General features: G+C 43.0%; 1 protein-coding gene and 1 long non-coding RNA gene across 3 annotated transcripts in view; one reads left to right on the top strand and one right to left on the bottom strand.

The window, feature by feature from the left end:
* The window catches only part of ARHGAP26 (Rho GTPase activating protein 26), a 258,395-nt gene extending 253,295 nt beyond the window's left edge, over window positions 1-5,100 (bottom strand). For both annotated transcript variants that reach the window (XM_063292357.1, XM_063292358.1), the window contains exon 1: window positions 4,430-5,100. In XM_063292357.1, coding sequence (XP_063148427.1) covers window positions 4,430-4,583 — 154 coding nt within the window. In that variant the 5' untranslated portion in view covers window positions 4,584-5,100. The remainder of the gene's footprint in view (window positions 1-4,429) is intronic.
* Window positions 5,101-5,386: 286 nt separating this feature from the next.
* On the top strand, window positions 5,387-9,652 carry LOC134489590 (uncharacterized). Its single transcript, XR_010067150.1, has 3 exons — window positions 5,387-5,441; window positions 5,881-5,978; window positions 9,407-9,652. It is a non-coding gene; the product is annotated as an uncharacterized LOC134489590 (long non-coding RNA).
* Window positions 9,653-20,614: the final 10,962 nt, after the last annotated feature.

Raw genomic sequence — 20,614 nt, 5'->3', positions numbered from 1 at the left:
TGGACAACTCTTTTCCCTTAAAAAAATAATAAAAGGACAAGTTCAAAGTAGATTCTGATTAGTACCTCCATGAAGGGATTTCAAAGTCCAGCTTGACCCATATGTTGAAGGGTCATACATGAAAGTTCACAGCTACAGCTGCACACGTCTGAGAAATCCCATAACTGCAACCCCAAGATATACAGGCCATGAATAGTCTGGCCAGCTGCCTTCCTTTGGGATGAGCAACGCAATGCATGTTAATGGAGACAAAAATAAATTAAGGCATGCAGAGCTCCCAAGCTGGTGTGTGAAGTGGGAAGGCAGTATCATATCATGTGGCAGCATCTTGGTATCTGTCAACACAACATTTTGTCCCAAAGGAACCCCAGCTGAGAGGGGGGAAAGATACATGTAGTAGAGCTAGCCAGGGTCAAAAACAAAAAGTTAAAATTCAATTAAAAACACTCTGACAAAGTTGCTCCCCAGGAAGCATAAATGGCATAACAGAACTGCTGAGATGCCAAGCCGTTCCTTGAAGAGTGCTTCAGAGCTATGGTATTTCTCACATCACATCTCCAGCTCCAGCCATTCACCTGCTCCTCTTCTCCCTAGATACTCAAACAGAAGCATTACCCATTTTTGCCAGGTGAAAAATGCATGTGCAACATTTCTCTAGCCCTTCTGACCAATTTGCTCACGGTGGCTGACATTCTAAACTAATGCTGCCACCTAACTGGACTATGTCTCAGCTGGAGGTGTGCAATCCAATCTCAAAACATCCCGCTCCAAAAATGAAACTTTGCAAGGTCCGAATGTTTCAGCCTCAAAATATGTTGCCCACCTCTAGTATTTTCTAATATTGAACTGGCAATAGAAACCTTGTGTGGGGTCATCTAATTTAATCATTTATGCTATCCTAGAATAGTATTTGCCATTGTTACAAAAATCTGTTAGCACTTGTATGGCTTATAGATGATTTCTCATGACTCCTGTTTAGTTAATAAAAATTTCAACACATGTATTGTAACTAAACATAGTCAACACTGTTAGACAGTGTTGGGCTTCAACTCTGAAGCCCAACACTGCCCAACAGATACCAGCCGTGAAAGCCTACACCAGTATATAGTCAACACTACTCATCTCCATTCTCCCTCTCAGCTTGGTTGCAAGAAAACCGGAAGAGATGCTTCTTTTTTAGATTAGCCACAATTTAATGTACTATTCAAGCCCTAAACTACATTTGGTATTACACTGAGTGTAGAGCCAAGTTTAAAAACTCAATCAGCAGTGAAGCTCACTGGATGACTTTAGGCCAGTCACTAACCTCAACCTAACCTTCCTCATACAGGTACTGTGAAGATTTTTTTAAAAATTAAAATGGGGGGGGGGGAGAGGAAGGATACGGCATGTTGCCTTGATTTCCTAAAGCAAAGTAGGCTATACATGTAATACATAAAATATTATTTAAAATTAATTTGACTTACAGTTCAGATTAATCAATGTTTGTCTAGAATTATACAAAACTGATAGTGTGGTTAACAGAAATGAACATTTTGGAACTCTTTCTTGTAATTACAGCTAAGGCCAAAGCACATAAGTTTTAAAGGAAGCTAAATAAGTTCTCTTATTTACTTGTTAGACATATTATACTACCAACCATCCAGGTCATACAAAACCAGGTCTTAACACAAACTCATAATGGATACATACAACCAACGCTAATGTCATGAACAAGGCTGGTCCAACGTAGAAGAGTAAAATCACTGTGGAGTAATGAGCATCAAAGAACTACACCTGCACATGTTCAAAATAGACAACTTGACACCTTTGTTATATTTTTAGACAACTACTACATGTGGTATAACTTGTTTCTCAGACACAGAAAAAAGATGGTAAAGCAAAAGCGATCAACCAGGGATGTATCAAGCCTTCAAAAAAAAGATATTTCAAACAACACTGGAGCTGTGGCTATTCACGGACAGGCTTGCAAACACAGCAGGAGCAGCTTGCTAAGCAGCAGTGTGATCCAGGAAAAAGATGCAGCTGCTTCAGCAATTTCAAAAAAGATGCCTTGAACATGCTCCCGTATGTTCCAAAGCATCTTTCAAAGGATTTACACAGCCCTCTCAGCCACTAAAATTGCCAAAATGGAAGACAATTGTTGTGAGACAGCCATTCTGTCCACAGAAATGAGAAAAGATAGTGCTCCATGGGACTTCAATAAATGCAGCAATGTGAGAAGCAAAGCCAGTGCCACATGAAAACAGCAGGCCCCAAAAGTGACACTTGAGGGATAAAGGAATTCTCCTGATTCACGCTGTGATCCTGCTCTGTGTGTTAGGTAGCAAATCCCTTGAAGCACAAGTTAAATGCAAACAACATGGCTGTGCTATTCTCCCATTTATGAAACTGTTCAAACTTCAAGGGTAGGGCATATCAGTACCACCCTACAGAGTACAATCAGAGCAAAACAAACAAACAAACAAACAAACAAACTTGGAATGCAATCAAATCCAGTGCAGTACTACACAATGAACTGGAAAGAGCCAGGCTCCAATCTTCACTTACAGTGATGCTCACTGGATAACTTTAGTCCAATCACTATCTCTCAGTTTAACTGCCTCACAGGTTTGATGAAACCGAAAAAAAGCAATGAAAGGAAGCATGTGAAGTGCCTTAAACTTCTGGAGCGAAGGGGAGGGTATAAACACAATAACAACAACAACAGTAAAAAAAAACACCAAGGCCAAGTCATTATAGCATGGACAGGCAACCAGATGCCCTCTACCCATGTTGATCTACAACTTCCCTATTTTCTAGGCAGCACAGTGTGCTCAATATGGGAGTTGATCTCCATCCATTAAGTTGCCTTATCCTACTATACTGACAGGTTACCGACACTTGTTACATTGTCAACACTCGCTTTATATTTGCAATTTATTTAGAAAATATACATGATACCCACCCACTTAATGGACTACAGATCATTATATGGCAAATATTCTTGCCAGTGTCTTCCGAAAACGACTCACATGCTAACTCTCACTTTCCAACATTTGGGATTTTGCTAGCTATAAAACTCTGAGAACTTAATGAGGTATGCCTTTTGTTCTGGGGGGGGGGGGGGGGGCTTCACTGTGCCAGCTTAATTCTGAACAGGACCAATTCAGGCTTTACTACAAAGGAAAATTTCATCACTTGACCCTCTACACAAAAAGTTTAGGGAGCGATGCATACTCAAGAATGCAAAATGTTATCATCAATGACAAACACAAACATCACGAGACAGATGAGCTCCAGAAGACTTATTTAGCCCAATTAAACTCTTTAGATAGTTTATTATAGGGGTACAGTTATTTCCCTTTAGCTTACAAAAAGGTGAAACGCAAACACAGCAGGCCATAGCACGCTCTCTCATACACACGCAGAGCTAATCAGCTCTGCAGAATGAACTGGGCTTCCTTTTGGTTTATTTTTGCAAACATGTACACAACTTTGCCTCCCCAAATAAGGAATTTAAATATTACTAGATTTTTAACGGGAAAGGGGAAAAGTCACAGCAAATAAACTTATTTTAGTTCAAGTGCTTGGGGATCAGGGCTGCGTACCACTTCAACTGCACTAAGTATGCTTGAGGAAACAAAATATGTATTTCCACACCAGTGACAAAAGACAGTACAACCCCTTAGCCTCCCTCCCTCAGTAATAATTTACCCAGAAATCAAATGAAGTTTTTGCTCTGTTTCATTTCCTTAATAATTCAGTGACAACATTGGCCAAGAGAATAACAGGACAATTTTGGTGGAAATTCCAAGTACTGAAAGCGTGTATTTTCCTAGGACTTCTTCAAGTCCCTCAACAACATCTTGTAATTGCAGGATTGTAAATGGAAGAGGCGCCTCTATAAGCAGCATAAATTGCTATGCTGTAAAGGCAATTGCTTATGCAAAGCAATCCAACCTACAGCCTTGAGCTCAGAGTGAGGAACAATTTACACCAAGGCCTTTCATTTTCACAAATGATCACTGGGTCACAGACAAGGAAGTGACAAACCCAGATGGCCACCATGTCTAGAAACTACCCTGTCAAGGTAAAAGCCTGATAATCTACCTAACTTTTTACCCAATACAATTTTCTTTGACCTCTGTGCACCTCTGGTACTAAGAGAAATGTAGTCATGACTTATTGGACCATAAACCCCCTTGCCAGAGTTACAGTTCGGAATTAAACTGCCAGATTTTTTTTCCCCACCTCCCTTACACTTTTGACTCAATCACCCCATGCCTGCATGTTTGTGATTCTCCACCCATGTTTTGCTTTCACAGCTAAGGTTGCAAGGGTTCTTCTAACACTACTATGTCCAATTTGATCCAAGGTTTCCTTTAAACCTTTAAAATTTCACCCACCATCACACCTAACCCAGACTCACAGGCAACTTGCCACTCACTTTTAAGGGCCACAATGAGTGCCTTTCCATCCTTTATCAGCTCCTTGATGAACTTGTTGGTCTTGTCCAGCTCAGCTTCATGAGACTTCAGCCTTTCTCGGAACTGGGGGCTGTCCAAACAGCAGTCACTAAACTCCAAGGCAGGTAGCCCCATGATTTCCCAGAGCCCCTCCAAAGCCAGACCTACGGCAAAAACCAATCAGCTGGGAGAGAAATGTCCTGGAATGGAAACCTTTCCCCAAGCGCCTTGAATTGAAACAGCAGAGCAACCATCAATGTTGAAAATGTATCCAGTTCATCCGATAAAATGCAAAGCGTCACCGCCAAGAGAGCTGTTTTTATTCTGCTCAGTACCCCTAGAGACCAGGAAGTCAATTTTGCAGCTCTCTTAGCAGAAGAAACAGGTCTAAGGAAGATCTTGCACTGAGAGCCGTTTCACACGCCAGGGCAAGAGGACAGAAGCCGTCTGGAGGAAGGAAATGGTGTTGCTGGAGTAGCAAATGCTACCGCTGCCGGAGGACTGCTCGTGGCCACATCTTCCAAACACGCTGCAAACTCGGGGGCGGTGCGGCCGTCGCTGTTGCCGGAACCTTCAGCTTTTCGCCGGGTCAACGTTGCTGTTGCTGTTGCTGTTGCTGCTGCTGCTGCCGCCGCCGCCGCTGTCGCCGCAGCCTGAGGAACCCACCCCGACAAGGTCTGCCGCGCGGCCTCCCTGAGCAGAAGCCGCGGCTCTTTAGCTCAGCACAGCCACTTCCGACGGCATCCGGGATCAACCGGGACCCTGCGCTTCCCCACTGGAACGCGGGAGATCATTTTCCTACCGCTCTGCCCATTGGAACGTCGTGGAAAGAAGGAGATTTTTTTTTCCACCCCCGGCCCGGACGCGACCCCGCCTCTTGCGCCAGCGGGAGCCAATCAGAGCCCCGACTGCTCATGGAGCAAGGAGGAGGGAGGGGAGGAAGAAAGATGCCCTGCGAGGACAGACCGGGGATGAGGGAAGGAGTGGTCAGAGGTATGTCAAACCGCATGGAGTTGTCCCCCTGCCCCTCCCCTCCCGCCCTCTTAAAGACGTACCCTCCGGAATGGGGGAGGAGGAACGGCGGAGCCACGGCTGGCCAAGAGCGTTTCTCGTAAACCTGTTGCTGCAGTGCAGACTAAAGGAGAAGCCACCTTACGGCGACCTGGTGCGCCCGTGAGCTACGTTGGGAGACCGAAGGAGGAGGGAAGGGAGAGTATTCGCGCTCGGTGATCCTTTGAGAGCATACAGGGGATCACCTTCACTCTGGCCCTGACATAAAGAAACAAAAGCTCTTTTTATAAAAGGGTCCCTTCCACCCTGTCCCCCGCAAATAGGGTTTCTTTTGGACATTCACAGCCTGCCCGCCTGCCTGCCTGCCTTTGAAGTTCAATTATTTTCTGCCTTTGCAGCATGCGGTTCCTGCCTTCTCCAGGAGAGACAGAAAATCAGCAAGGTGACCTGCTGAATTTTTGCCTACTTTCATCTCGCTGACCTTTGCTGATTTGAAAAGCTAAACAGGAGCCTAACCTGGTTAGTACTTGGGTTGGAGAGCATTGACAGAGCTAAACAGGGAATAAGACAATAGCAAATCTCTTCTATGTTGTTCTCCTCTCCCTCAAAAAATCCTCTATGGATGTGTTCATGAAATCACCAAGAACTGAGCTTGACTCCAAGGAGATTCTCTTTATCCATACTGCATATGATCTTGTCTCATCTGAAAGAAGCTGATTGCAAGCCATGTCTTTTTCACTACAATATTCATAAATCTTGTAGATGAACTCTCCATTATTTTTTGCCCGTAACATATCACATGACCGATTATTATTTATTGCACTGGACCTTAGACCTTATTATTACTGCCACTTCTGTAAGACCTCTGAGACAAAATTTTAGATTATGTTAGTTCTAAAGAAGAGAGCCAGTTTGGTGTGGTGGTGAAGGTATCAGACTAGAAACAGGGAGACGGTGAGTTCTAGTCCTGTCTTTGGCACAAAACCAGCTGGGTGACCTTGAGCCAGTCACTCGCTCTCAGCCCTAGGAGGGAGGCAATGGCAAACCACTTTTGAAAAACTGCCAAGAAAACTGCAGGGACTGGTCCAGGCAGCTCCAAGAATTGGACACGATTGAACGGATAAAAAAAACTCTAAAGAGCTAGAATTAAATTGACAGTAAATTGAGAGACAGAGCCAAATTGAGAGCCAAATTCAACATTCTGATTAGAACCTCCAAGAAGGGAACGGACTATTTCAATCAGAGTCTCAGGACAAACAATCCTTTCCTGTACACTACATCCACCAAAACATGCTACTTAATAAAAGAGGGACGCAGGCAAGCGTACTTCTTGAATCATTTCCTCTTACAAAATCCTCCACATGCTATTTAATTTGAATGATTTAGAATATTAACACATGTTCTGAAGTCCAGGTGAACTACAGGTTTGACTTTCCTTGGAATGAAATTGGAGTATTCTTGGCATTTTTACATTTTTTAATTAATGTATGACTAAGGCCAGCAACTTAAAATATCCCAAAAGAAGCAAAAAGTCCAGGCAGGAATAGAGTGCATAGTAAAACAGACAGTAACAAGGGAATAGGCTATTAATACACTACAACAAGCAGGGGAGTTGGATTAGCATTTTATTGTTTTTAATTTTATAAGCCACGCCTAACTGAAGACTAAAGACATTACTGTATTAGGCTGCACATCTCTAGAGAAACCTTTGAATGCCCCTGCCAAGGTGCATGCCAAGGTTTTACACACCCCAACCAGTGATGGGCTGTCCTACGCAGCAGCCTTAAACTGCCTCTCTCCTATGCTGAAATTAAGAGCCATAAAGAATTGCTGTCCAGATTTCAGTTCAATCTCCAGTTTTGGCAATGATGCTGGCTGGATGTTTTGTTCAGGCAGCAATTACCCAATTCTGCTTCTTTACCCCGCCATCTATGGCAGGCAAGCAAGCACCAAAAATTTCCCTTTCCATGGGTAGTTCTTTGAGGACACGTGGTTAACACTGATGGTCCTTCGGAACGGGCCCTCTTTGTGGATTCCCCCTTACAATTGACACTTTCCCATCTGACACAGCCACTGGTAGACAGATGGTGTTGGGAGATCATCGGTTTTCCTTGTCACTTGGCTAGAAGAGGAAACTTGCAGAACTCTTTGTTAATTTCACCTGGTTTAAAAAGTGGCGAACCTGTAAAACAAAACAAAAAAACAAAGCAGAACAAAACAAAACATGAAAAAAAGGCCCACCCTTTCACAAGTCCACCGTGAAAAAAAAACTTCAGCTTTTTTACGTAGCACAGCAGGCAGATTGTACAGCATTGCATGTACTGACAGGAAACAGAAAGCAGTATTTCGGATGCTGGGCAAGAAAAGATGGGTGGAAGTTGCCTTCCAAGTGGGGTGGAGCAGGTTGAGGATGACATTGTGTATTCCTGTCCTTGAGAAATAGTTACTGGGCTGTCCTTATGCTGGAACAAGCAGGATGTGCAGATGAGCTCTTCATCTCTTCCATATCATCTTAAATCTTTATTCCCTCATTCACTGCCTTACTCTTTTCACCAGGTTGCCATTGCACTTCAGAAGCAAGAGACTTAAAACTATCAGGTGAACAACTCCAGTCATTAGCTTTCATGGATAAACCATCACCCAATCATTCTAGGCTATTAGGCAATAAACACCCTAATAAAGGAAATAACAGCCCACATTCATAAAACTTTGATTCACATGATTGTCTTTGTTCAAACTACAATATTCAATAATAGAATCACAATCCTGAATACGTATTTATGTAGGAACACTTACAGTAAGTTTTTTTTCCCACAAAGAAGGCAATAGCCATAACTATCTTCTAAATATGCACTTATCTATAAGAAAGTTGGAAAATTGCATATCTGTAGGTCTGTTTGATTAAAGTAGCAACAGATGACAGTGGAAGAGAGACTAGGCTGGCTAAAAAAGAGCAGATGGCTGCCTTGTTTTTTGGACTAATGTCAGGTTTAAAGTATTTGGAGGGATTGCAGAGAATTGCTTTTGTCATGATCTGCATTAAAAATTAAGAGTGTTCTCAGCCAGAATATCCTATATAGCTGGTACTTCATAGGGACGTTTTGCTTTTATAGAAGTCCACTACTGTGCCATCCCTTATCAGCAAAATAATAACATTCTAATAACAATCCTTGAATCTTCTTACCATATTGCTTAGGTTGTAAACAGCCACCCATCTGTTTTTAGGATCATGTCTTCCACATTTAATGCCATGAAATGAAAGAATTTTTTGTTAACTTGTGATTTTTTTGAAGTAGATAGGCAAATTTAGTATTATTTTAACCAATTTACAGTACTTGATTCAATCATATGCTTCCAATTACTCTCTTGTTACTAAATTCATTTTTGGTAGATAACTGTATATCATAATAAAGTTGCATCTCACACTATAGTTATGTATCTAATTTTAAGATCTTAGTGAATAGAACAGAACAGAACAGAACACTTTATTGGCCAAGTATGATTAGACATACAAGGAATTTGACTTGGGTGGAAGAGCTCTCAATATATTTACATAACGTCAAAAATAAACAATAGTAAAGTAATAATGTTATTTGCTAAAACTATACAAGAAAGAAAAAAAATTGAAGGAAATAATACTGCAGCTGTTAACTAACACACACTCATATTTAAAGGGAGAATTCAGGGACAGCATACTGCATCTGTTGTCTAACATATGTCCACATTTAACAGAGCATTACTGGTCAAATCTTAGCAGTCATGTCTTACCATAAGACATGACCATAATTTTAAGATCTTAGTGTCTGTTTGATCCACATTTGACCCCACAATCTTATCCTGTGGCCAGAACAAAAGGATTTGTGGAAAAAATATGTACCTTCAGAGTGCAGTTAGATGCTGTTTTGTGCTGGCACAGCTTGAAAACCACAATTTTTTATATGTTTCAGGAATGAGACACCAAGCTTCACCAATTCTGTTATTCTTCTACTCATAAGAAAGCAGAAAAATAGCATAGGAGAAAGGATGATGTAGTTGTTAACCAATCCACAATCTCCACATCACCTGTTGCAACAGTGCCGCTTATGGGCAACATTAACATTGATAATGTTATCTGGGCTATTTGAAAGCTGAAGGAGACAGCCTTTGACCTCAGAGGACTAGAAAACCAGTGCAAGGATGGAAGAGCACTATTCTGGAAATTTTATTGCTGGGGTTTGTTAACAAATTAGATAATACTATATGTAATGTTTTAATAAAGTTACAGGAAACCCTTTAAAAATGTCCAAGATGCATGTGCTATTAGGTAGAGTTTTATTCTTTATTTCTCTTCTTCAGCATGCTTGTATCAAGTATGCTACCTTCTGGGTATAGGTGAGAAACTAGTAAACTTTTGCTCATGTCTATAAGCAAACCTTATAGTTGCATTATAGTCCATGTGTATGCAACAAAATATATGTTGTGCCACATTTCAGTAGTGATGGGAGCATAAACCTTTTCCACTGGGAGATTAAGTAGGGAAAAGGAATGACGTGCCCTCATTTGATAGTGGTAGATGTCAACTCAAATTTTGATACCTTGGCATTTCTCTTGAGATTGCAGGACATTATTTCTTTCCTCCAACAAAACAACAGTGTCATTTTTGGGTCAGTCATATGCACGCATGCTCCAAACTAGAGTTCAGTAGAAAAGTACGTAAGATTGCAATTCAATTGTGCTGGTTTTACCAGTTGCTGAGCTTGAGTTAATATGCCTGTAGGAGGTATGGATAGCCTTATGTTGTAGGCATGAAGATCAAGCATTATCTTTGTAAAAGCTGAAGGACATAAGAATTCTGACAGAGAAGCATGAGAGTGCAGCTATGCTAAATGTTCTCCATCTTCTAAGCAGGAGGCAACACTATCTTTTAGCTAGTAACTAGTGATTTAAATTTTTCTGGCATTCAGGGAATGTTTTCCATACAACTTGTATTTGTGGAGCTTAGGCATGTTACAGAGAGATAATTGTAAGATGCCGTCTCAGTTGCTAAAGAGAATTGGCCCAGCCTGAAGAATTTAACTGATTTAACTGAATATGCACCTTACAATACATTTAACAGGGGTTGGCATTCCAGGCAAGTGACTGATCAGACATTGTCAGACAGCCAGGCCACTGACCTCCTTTTAGATGTTCAGCTGTTTAAAAATGTTTCCTTGAATGCTGCTGTGTAGATGGCAGATTTCCTTAAAAAACAAAATCCTATTAGGATTCCATTATCACTTGCTGACAGAGAAAGAATCCTTGTCTCTTTCTAACAATCCAGGGCAATATTTTAAGGATAGCAAAGTTTCTCCCACTGCCTACTTATCCTGGGTTAAGTGATTACAGGTAGAGATAGAAGTTTTATACCATAACTTTTACATGTGTAACAGATGGTGATACATAAGCCACAAAATCCATGAGCTTAGATAAGGGTAAAGTAATAGGGCACAGTCCAAAAGAATAACTAGAATCTATATCTATATCTATATCTAAACTAGAATGTGTGTGTGTGGCCTGCTGGTCAGGGAGGTTGGGCACCAAAGGATAAGACAGGTCCTGAAGAGGCAGCTCAACAGAAAGAACAAGATCCACGCCATCGACATGTATCAGATACTCTTCTGATATAGTAAGTTGGCCAAAGGAGGACATGGAGGCTGCTGATGTGAAGACCTGGAAGCTCCTCAGCATCTGTACCATCAACAGATAGCTGAGGTGGCTGACACTGGGAAATCCTACCAGTGGCTAGAAAGGGCTGGACTAAAGGACAGCACTGAGACACTGATCATAGCAGCACAAGAACAGGCACTAAGCACCAGATTCATAGAAGCAGTGGTCTACCACACTAGACAGGACCCAAGGTGCAGACTGTGCAGAGAGGCCTCAGAGACAGTCCAACACATAGTGGCAGGGTGAAAGATGCAGGCAGGAACAGCATACACTGAACGGCACAACCAAGTAGCTGGCATTGTGTACAGGAACATCTGCACAGCTTATGGGCTAGACCCTCCCAAGTCCAGATGGGAGATTCCACAGAAGGTTGTGGAGAATGACAGGACTGAGATCCTGTGGGACTTCCAGATCCAGACGGACAGCAGGTACTGGCTAATCATCGTGGTAGTAGACAAGGACCAGAAGACAGCGGTGGTGATAGATGTAGCGGTGCCAAGTGACAGCAACATCAGGAAGAAGGAGTATGAGAAGCTGTAGAAGTACCAGGGCCTGAAGAAGGAACTAGAGAGGATGTGGAAAGTGAAATCCAAAGTGGTCCCAATGGTGGTAGGGGCACTTGGAATTGTGACTCCTCGGTTGGGAGAGTGGTTCCAACTATATATAGCCTTTAAGTCAGTGTCGACTGTTAATGACTACCTGGACTTGAAGTAGTTGACAATATTTGAGAACTGGTTTGCCATTGCCTCCTTCCTAGGGCTGAGAGAGAGTGACTAGACTAAAGTCACCATGTGAGCTTTGTGCCTATTTATATTTGTTTTTGTATTGTGTATTTTGTGTTTTTTATTTGTTTTATTGTAAGCCGCCTTGAATCACGTAAAAGTGAGATGGCTGGCTATCTAAATCAAATGAGTAAATAAATAAATATGCTGTGCCCCAACAAATAACTGTAATTTGTCTTAACACAATGGCCTCAACACACTCAACCACAAACCACCAAACCATTTTTGTTTCATCTAAGAGGTTACACAAACTCAGCCATTAGATGTGGGTGAAATAAAGTTTTCCAGCTTCCTTAAGGTACTCATGTATGATTACAATGAGAAGGCTTATAGACTAAATAAAATAAATAATAAATTCATCAGAATTAATAGTACCTTAAAATACACACACAGACACACAAAAGTGCAGCTCAAGACAACCTCGGTGCACACCAACTTTCTCCAGTCCAATCTAATGCTCTCTTGATGTGTTGGAACAAGTCCATGAATTCCCAGAAAGTATTATAGTGAAGTGTAAACATTTTTAAACAAATACATTAACCTGCAGATTCCCAGCTGCCATAGCTATTTGGAGTTGTAGTCCAATAAATATGCTTGGAACAGCTGTTTTTCCACACATCTTTGCTCTGTAGCATATGAATGTGTTTTTCCTCTTGAAAATGTGCAGGTCTAGATTATAAAGTTAGATGTCAGGGGAATCAAAACTGGGTATGGATGGGGTTGCTCATTTTTCAACCGTCAATATAACACTGTTGTTATTTGCAGCATCTAATACATAGTATTTGTCTTCATACCATAAAAATCCTAATCAGCAGAAAGAATAGTTGATTAAGCTAGATATTTATTTATTTATTTATTTATTTTCTATCCCGCCTTTATTATTTTTATAAATAAATCAAGGCAGTGAACATACCTAATACTCCTTCCTCCTCCTGTTTTCCCCACAACAACAACCCTGTGAGGTGAAGGTGAGCTGGGTTGAGAGAGAGGGACTGGCCCAAGGTCACCAGCTGGCTTTCATTCCTAAGGCACGACTAGAACTCTCAGTCCACTGGATTCTAGCCCCTTGCCTTAACCACTGGACCAAACTGACTCTATTTTATTTATTTATTTATTTATTATTTATTTATTTATTTATTTATTTATTTATTTAATATCATTTTAATCATTCTGACTCTAATGACTGACAAACAAAAAATACAATGGTAAAATATAAAAATACAAACATTGGTGACCTTGGGCCAGTCATTCTCTCTCAGCCCTAGGAAGCAGGGAATGGCAAACCACTTCTGAAATTTTGGAACAATGCACAAGTCTGCAATTTCTTATTACCTAATTATAATTTCCTGCAGGTAAGCAATATTGGTGAACCCACATTTCCTAGTGTGTCATGTGTGCTACTGTCTATAGAGGAAATACTTCTTTGTAAGGGGAACAAATTATATGGTAGAAATACATCTGTTGAGTAGCTATAATAACTCTGTGGTCTTTACCTTACAGTACTGGTCTTAAGCAAATGACCTTTTTTGTTTTTTAATCGTATGGCATAGCAGTTCGGTGTTAATGCTGCTTTTTCTTGCTGGGAAATCCTTGTGAAGTCCAGCAGCCAGATGTGTAGACTATTTAGTCGTGACAAGTCACATTGCCCAGGGCACACCATGAAGAGGCCAATCCACATTGCACCGAGTTGCGCTGAGAGAAACTGACTGGCCCAAGGTCACCCAGCCGGCTTTCATGCCTAAGGCGGGACTAGAACTCACAGATTCCTGGGTTTAGCCCAGAACCTTAACCACTAGACCAAACTGGCTCTCAGCAAATGAGCTGATGGAATATGACTCAGATATCTCTCTGAAGCTAGCAGGTCTTGGTCTACTTGGCAGAGAAATGGTCAGAAAATCACATCTTCAGTTCCATAATGGAATTTTAAAAAATGCAGTATAAACATAGTAAAATGATACACAACATATGTACAACTTCAGCTCCCAACCACCCCAACCACATGGCCAATAGCGAGGGATGCTGGGAGATGTATTTCAGCAGGTGGGGGGTGGGGGGAAGTCTTGCATTGTATACCTATATATAAATAAAATAGTCACTGTGTACTGCCTGATAAACTATCAGCAAATTCCAGCTTGGTGCCCTCCACATTTGTTAGACTACGCATTTCATCATTCCCACACTTTCTGCTTGGATATTATAAGAGCTGCAGTCCAGTATCTTTGGAGAGCACCAAGCTGAGGAAGCTTGCAGGGGTATAAAGCAATCCCCACTTTTTACTTCATTTCTTTTTCATAACAGTTGAAACTCTGTTTTCTGTTCAGCATCAATCTGGTTTCTTCGGCCTGCAACAGAAACTGCCTAACTAACCACAGCATCCTTTCTGGCTCCTTAATGAGTTCAGCTTTTGCTTGTCTTGCTGCATGTTGGTTTCAACACAATCCTGCTTTGCTTTTTTAGAAGTCAGATGAAAATTATTATTACTACTTTTTTTTTTAGTTTGTTCTTATTTGGTTCCCCACTTGGGCAGCCAAAGCAGAAATTCTAAGACTTTGGCCCAATTCCACCTGGCCAAAATATACATCTGCAACAATTTAGTTCTAATAGAATTGATTTACTAGCCTAGTTATGTCTGACTCTAGCTGAACTAAAAAGAATGTGGTGTCAGTGCATTCAAAAGCCATGCTTTTTAAATACAATCACCAGGGAATCAGCCCAAGAAACAGCAAACAATTTCCTGGAAGTAATTAGAAACCTATTTGTAAAGGTGAAAAGGCTTATGGGTTAAGGTAGCCATCTTGTTTTGTCAGGCCTCTGGGGCCTTTATCAACTTTTCTCAGATAAAGCTCTGCCTGTTGATTTTCTGCTTATAATTCATCCAAGGATCCTGTATTTCATTTCTAAGGCCCTGTGCAAATACACATGTGCCAGGAATTATGAAACAAAATCCTATTGTTTGTATTGCAATGTCAGTCAGTTCCTTCTTCAGTACATCTGGAATGAGAGTAAGAACTGCCATACATTAAAATGAGTATTAATGTACTACAGAATCCAACAGAACAGTGAGCTACTGTCAGGCTACCAAATATCTTCAGATCTGCCCAGAGAAAGGTTGTAAAAACTACTGATGAAAGGAAACTATATTGAAATACGTTTTTTATCATGTGTCAAATCAATTACAACTAAAGAGTACGAGTCTGTGCTTAGCTCAAGAACAATCATTCTTTTTATTTTCATTTTAAAACCATCACCTGTGGTGTATATCAGAGTAACATGGGCATGGGCATGTCTATCAGATACAACAAATATTACATTATTATCTAGGGGATGCTAGCATGAGTCAGCTACTGTACTTAAAGTGGGAGTGGTAGCTTCAAGCATCACAAACTCAAGGTGTAAATATTGCCTCATCTCCAGTTACAATCTGAATACCTCCCAACTTGGTTCATGCTAGGGATATAGATTCATTTTTGAACAAATGAAAAACTGAACTAAATAATGTCCATTTGATTTGGTTTTTATTTGTTCTGAAACAAGTGTTCAGTAGCACAAATGACTGCATAAGGGTTGAAAAATGCTTCAGTGTATCTCCAAGCAAGGCCAGTCAAGATCCATGTGCAGCTACTGTTAGTCAGAGTGGACCAGGGTGTCGCGTCGCGCGACCAGTCCTTCGCCCTTCGGTCTATGGGATTCCCTGGGGGGGAATGAGCCAACGATTCCCTCGCAAGGGTGAGGTCGAAAAAACAACGGTAGGTACAGGATTCTTTTGTGGTGAGAGACGCCACATCTCAGGAGGTTGCTGGTACTGCCTCCTGGTGCCACGCCCCCACCTCCTTTTATTCAGCAGTTCTATCAGGGCGGGGGAGTGAGTACAAAGAGAATAGGGAAATACAAGTCATGCCCTTATAAGGGAATATACAGCATTCTGAGGCTACGTGAGAGACATGCAATCTAGCTGTGCAGTAATGGAGTCAGGTTCGTCACATTTCCACCTTTTTTATTTAATTTTGTCCTCCCCCCAGAGGGTCTGATTCGGGGAGCCAGGGACTCTTCAGTCCAAGGAGACCCATCCCAGCGTCCTCTCTCGGGGGGTAGTGTGACTGGGGGTCCTTGTCCATTTCCGATTCACTATCAGAGGACCATCCCAAGAGTGGTGTTTTCTCCATACCTACAGCAGTGACCAGGTGTTGAACAGCAAGCTTTGTCTCGGATACCTCTGAGTCCAATGTATGAAGTCTCTGCTTTAAGAAGCGGAGAACGCGACCCAGCACACAGGGGCCTATGGTGCATACGAGAATCAATAACAGGAGGGGCCCCAACAGAGTGGACAACAGTGTGGTTAGCCATGGAGAAATGCTAAACATATTTTGATACCATGACATGGATTGTTGGCGCTCCAATTCCCTTGTTTTTAAACGGGAATTGAGCTCTTTCATAGAGTCCAATACTACTCCTGAGTTGTCGGCATAAAAACAGCAGTCTTCCTTTAGAGCAACACACAGTCCCCCTTGTTTGAGGAACAGAAGGTCGAGACCCCTACGATTTTGCAAAACCACTTCGGATAGAGAGGTAAGGGAATCTTGTAGCGCCACAATAGATTGTTCGATGGCGCGAAGGTCAGTGTCAATGATAGCACTAAGGTGACGCAGGTTCTGATCATTGACAACAAGGGCTGACACACCGGTGGCGGCTCCGGCCGCACCTAAGCCCAGTAGGACTGATAAAGTTACAGCAGTCACTACTTCGCGCTTAGCCTTGAGGGGGTAATGAGGGGGCTCTAAAATGGAGATAAGTTCGTCAGGGGAATAGATAGAGATTTTGGGGAGTAGGAGCACCTGAATACAAAAGGCGTTAGTTCGTAACAAAGTATCACCATATACACATGCGGTGAGGCCAGAAGAACATGCCCAAACAGAGTTGTTCCCAGGGATAAAGTATTGCCCTGTCAATCGGGCAGAGATATTACCAGAGGTAGTGTAGAGTACACCGTAGTCACCATGGCCGGTGTAACCGTTGATGTTCAAGCGATTTTTTGGAAGATAGAGGGCACAGTGATCATGAGAAGAATTAAGGCAATATTGAGTATAGTTAGCAGGAACACGGCCAAGGCAGCAGCCCTGCCCTATTATAGAGGTGATAGTCAACGTGGTGTTTTGCCAGCGGCAGGAGGAGGCTGAGGTAGAGTTTCGGATAGGGTCAGGAGAACCGACTGCTTCATAGAATGGTGGAGAGGAAGACAAACAAAGCCAACATCGAGATGTGTTAGAAGCGGTGTGAACAAGGGAAAAGGAGGAGTTAAGAAGAGAGACAAGGGGGTTTTTTTGTTTGGTGAGGGGTTTAAGAAAGGTGGAGTGAATGTCGTCGGCATTGGGCCCAACAGGTGGGGACTGAGGGAGAGTGACCTGTCGTTGAATGTAGAATATGTTGCCATAATGAAACCCGGGCCATCCGGCATATATACGACCTCCCCATTTTACACCTGAGTCCCAGGCATTCCCCTGAGCTTTTCCTGCAGCAGTGAATTGTACAATAACCGGATTACATTTATTCCAACCCTGATTGGTCGCGGTGCACTCAATGTCCTCTCTCAACCGAGTGAGAGTGATGTAATCAGTCTTATACGGAGGGGTCCAGTAGATGTGGCCGGTGGAAACGCAGGACCAAGACTTGCAAAAGTAATCTGCTAAGCCTCCGCAGTCGTGCACGTGGTCAGGGCGGGTGTCATGTCCTGGGCACACATACAGGGGATACCTTTTAACGATGGAGTGGCTGGGCGGGGTGCCGTCCAGCCTCCTGTAGGCTGTCACTCCTAAAAGCATTTCTGAAAAGTCAAAATACAGGTTAGGGAAACAAGATACAATTGGGCTATAACAAAAGGAGGTATTCAGGATCTGACCCAAGGCATCGCAGATTGTCCAGGTGATACTGTAAGGGCGATGCGATCCCTGGGCGTCAGATGCCAGCAGGCGTCGTCCCTGCCAACGGGCGGGCTCAGGAAGGGAGAGTTGAAACAAGGTGAGCGTAAGGCGAGATGAGGTGGCGAACCCCTTAATTAATTTTGTTATTTCACAGTGATATTGTCCTAGATCGGTCAACTGTACGTTGGTGATAGCAAGGGTAGTTTGGCGAAAGTGATAAGTGATGGAGTAGGAATCGCCATCTTGGAGAAGAGTGTTGTTGCGAAACCAGCGCCAGAAGGTGCCTTTTCTTTTGATGGGAGAGCGTTGAAGACATTCCATGGCGTTGGATGCTGAGCTGCGGCCGATGGTGGCAGGGTAGCGTAAACGATGGGTTCGAATGAGAGAGGTTGTTTTAGGGTTCGTTGTGAGGGGAGCAAAGATGGAAGAGAGATAACAGAGAAGGAGGGTCAAGGAGGTGCTTGTCAGGAGGCTGCCCATGATATGGCCGAATACAGCGAGCAGGAACCCAGAGCACTCGATCAGGAAGTTGCACAGCAGCGTAGCCTTTTCCCCAGGTGACGAGTTGCGCAGGGCCTTTCCACTCAGGGCTGGGCAGTTGCCTAAAATAAACAAGGGGACGGGAAGAGGGAACTACTGGCTTAGAAAAGTGTCGAGATGCAGCCGTAGCAGGGGGGGTACCGGTAAGATTAAGGAAATTCAAGGTAAACAAGGTGAGATTAAGGATATTTTGTAACATCGGGAGGCTTGGGGGGCCTAAGGCCTTTTTCCCCGTTTGCCGATCAAGGGCATTCTTTAGGGTCTGGTTAGCCCTTTCCACAATAGCCTGACCTTGGCTGTTGAATGGTATACCGAATCTGTGGGTAATGGACCACTTACGGCAAAACTCAGCAAAGGGAGTGCTGACGTAAGCAGGGCCATTGTCAGTTTTCAAAGTTTTGGGACATCCCGATGTGACGAAAGTGCGAATACAATGATTGATTACGTTTTTCGTGGCTTCTCCTCTTTGCAAAGTTGCCAGGATGAATCCCGAATAAGTATCCACAGATACATGGATATACTTCCAAGGTGCAAAAGAGGGATAATGAGTGACATCCATCTGCCATGTGTCACAAGCTTGGATACCCCTGGGATTAACTCCCTCAGGGATGCACTTTGCCTGTAAACTGCAGGTTGGACATTGTTGAAGAATGGCGGTAGCTTCTTGATATGTAATGCCAAATTGGCGCACCAATGCTTTTTTATTTTGGTGGAAATAAGCATGGCTGTCCCCTGCTAAAAGCTGCGGAGGAAGAGGGGAAGAGGCCATAATTTTGCAAGCCTCATCTGCCATGTGGTTGCCTTCGGACAGGAAACCGGGTAGCTGTTGGTGGCTTCTAATATGCGCTACAAACAAAGGGGATGTTCTGTCCTTCAGGAGAGTTTGAAGCTGCAAAAAAAAGCGTCATGAGAGAGGGGGGGGTAACAGGGGAAATGTATGCATCAAACATGGCCACAGCCATTTGAGTGACATACATACTATCTAATATAACATTCAAAGGCTGTTCTGGGAAAAGGGACAAGGCTAACAGAAAAGCGGCTAACTCAGCCTGTTGGGCAGATGCTTGTGGGCCTGTTAGGCGTTTATGCCATTTGCAATTATTTTGCCATGTACAAGCCCCTATGGTTTTGGAGCCGTCTGTAAAAACAGTGAGGGCTTCCTTGAGTGGCTGCTGAACGAACGGCGAGGTTAGTGTGAAGGGTACTGTTCGCAACAGTTGCAATCGAGGATCAGGGGGAAGATGGCATGACACCTGGCCACACCAGTCCTCCAAGGCATCCTGCAGTGCAGTGGAGTTTTGTAGGAGGGGTTCCCATTGAGTAACCTTAAGGGGAATGTACAGGGTGGAAACATCCAGTCCCATTAGGGCTCTAATCCTCTTCCGGCCTTTCTCAACAAGAGAGGCCATTTGTGCTGCTCTGGTGATGATGGATGTCTTAGGTGTGTGTGGCAAGTGTAGCCATTCTAAAATATGTAGATGTTTTTTATCAGACGTTTGGACAATGATGGCAGTCAGTAATTGATGTGTTGAAAGAATGGCAAGAGAGGGTGGTTTGTCAGTGAGCGCACGGTCCACCCATTGGGTCGTAAGGACGGCATTGACCTGTTGTAGGGCATGCAATTGTTGTTCTGTAAGGTACACCTTGTCAGCTGGGTTTGTCAAACCCACTAACGCTTGGAATAAAGGTGATAACATGGGTGTAGTTAAAGCGAGGTACGCGCGGGCCCAGTTAATGACCCCCAGACATTGTTGTAATTGGACCAAAGTGGTCGGCTGGGGAAGCGTGAGCATAGGTAGAAGTGGGGCAGCCGTGGAGGCTAAAACTTTGTGGCCTAGATATTGCATTGGGTAACGAGACTGGACCTTTTCTGGTGCCACGTGCAACCCTGCCGTTGCTAGGGTGGCTAAAAGAATAGGAAAAGTTTTTTGAACTGTCCCTTTCGGGCCCTCAGCAGCGACTAAAATGTCATCCATATAATGATACACAAGAAAATGCGGAAATTGGGATCTATAGGGTTGCAATGCTTTATCGACAAAAAATTGGCACATTGTGGGTGAGTTCAACATGCCTTGTGGGAGGACCTTCCACTGGTACCGAGCAGTAGGCTTTGAATTGTTAAGTTCCGGTACCGTAAATGCGAAAATAATTCTGTCCTTTTGTGCCAAAGGTATGGAAAAAAAACAATCCTTGAGGTCTATTACAATAAGGTCGTGTCCTTCCGGAATCAAGT

Source organism: Candoia aspera, chromosome 2 (genome assembly GCF_035149785.1).
Source record: "Candoia aspera isolate rCanAsp1 chromosome 2, rCanAsp1.hap2, whole genome shotgun sequence".
Classification (NCBI taxonomy): Eukaryota; Metazoa; Chordata; class Lepidosauria; order Squamata; family Boidae; genus Candoia; species Candoia aspera.
The sequence above is the reverse complement of the archived record's forward strand: the minus strand, read 5'-3'. Positions and strand labels throughout refer to the sequence as shown.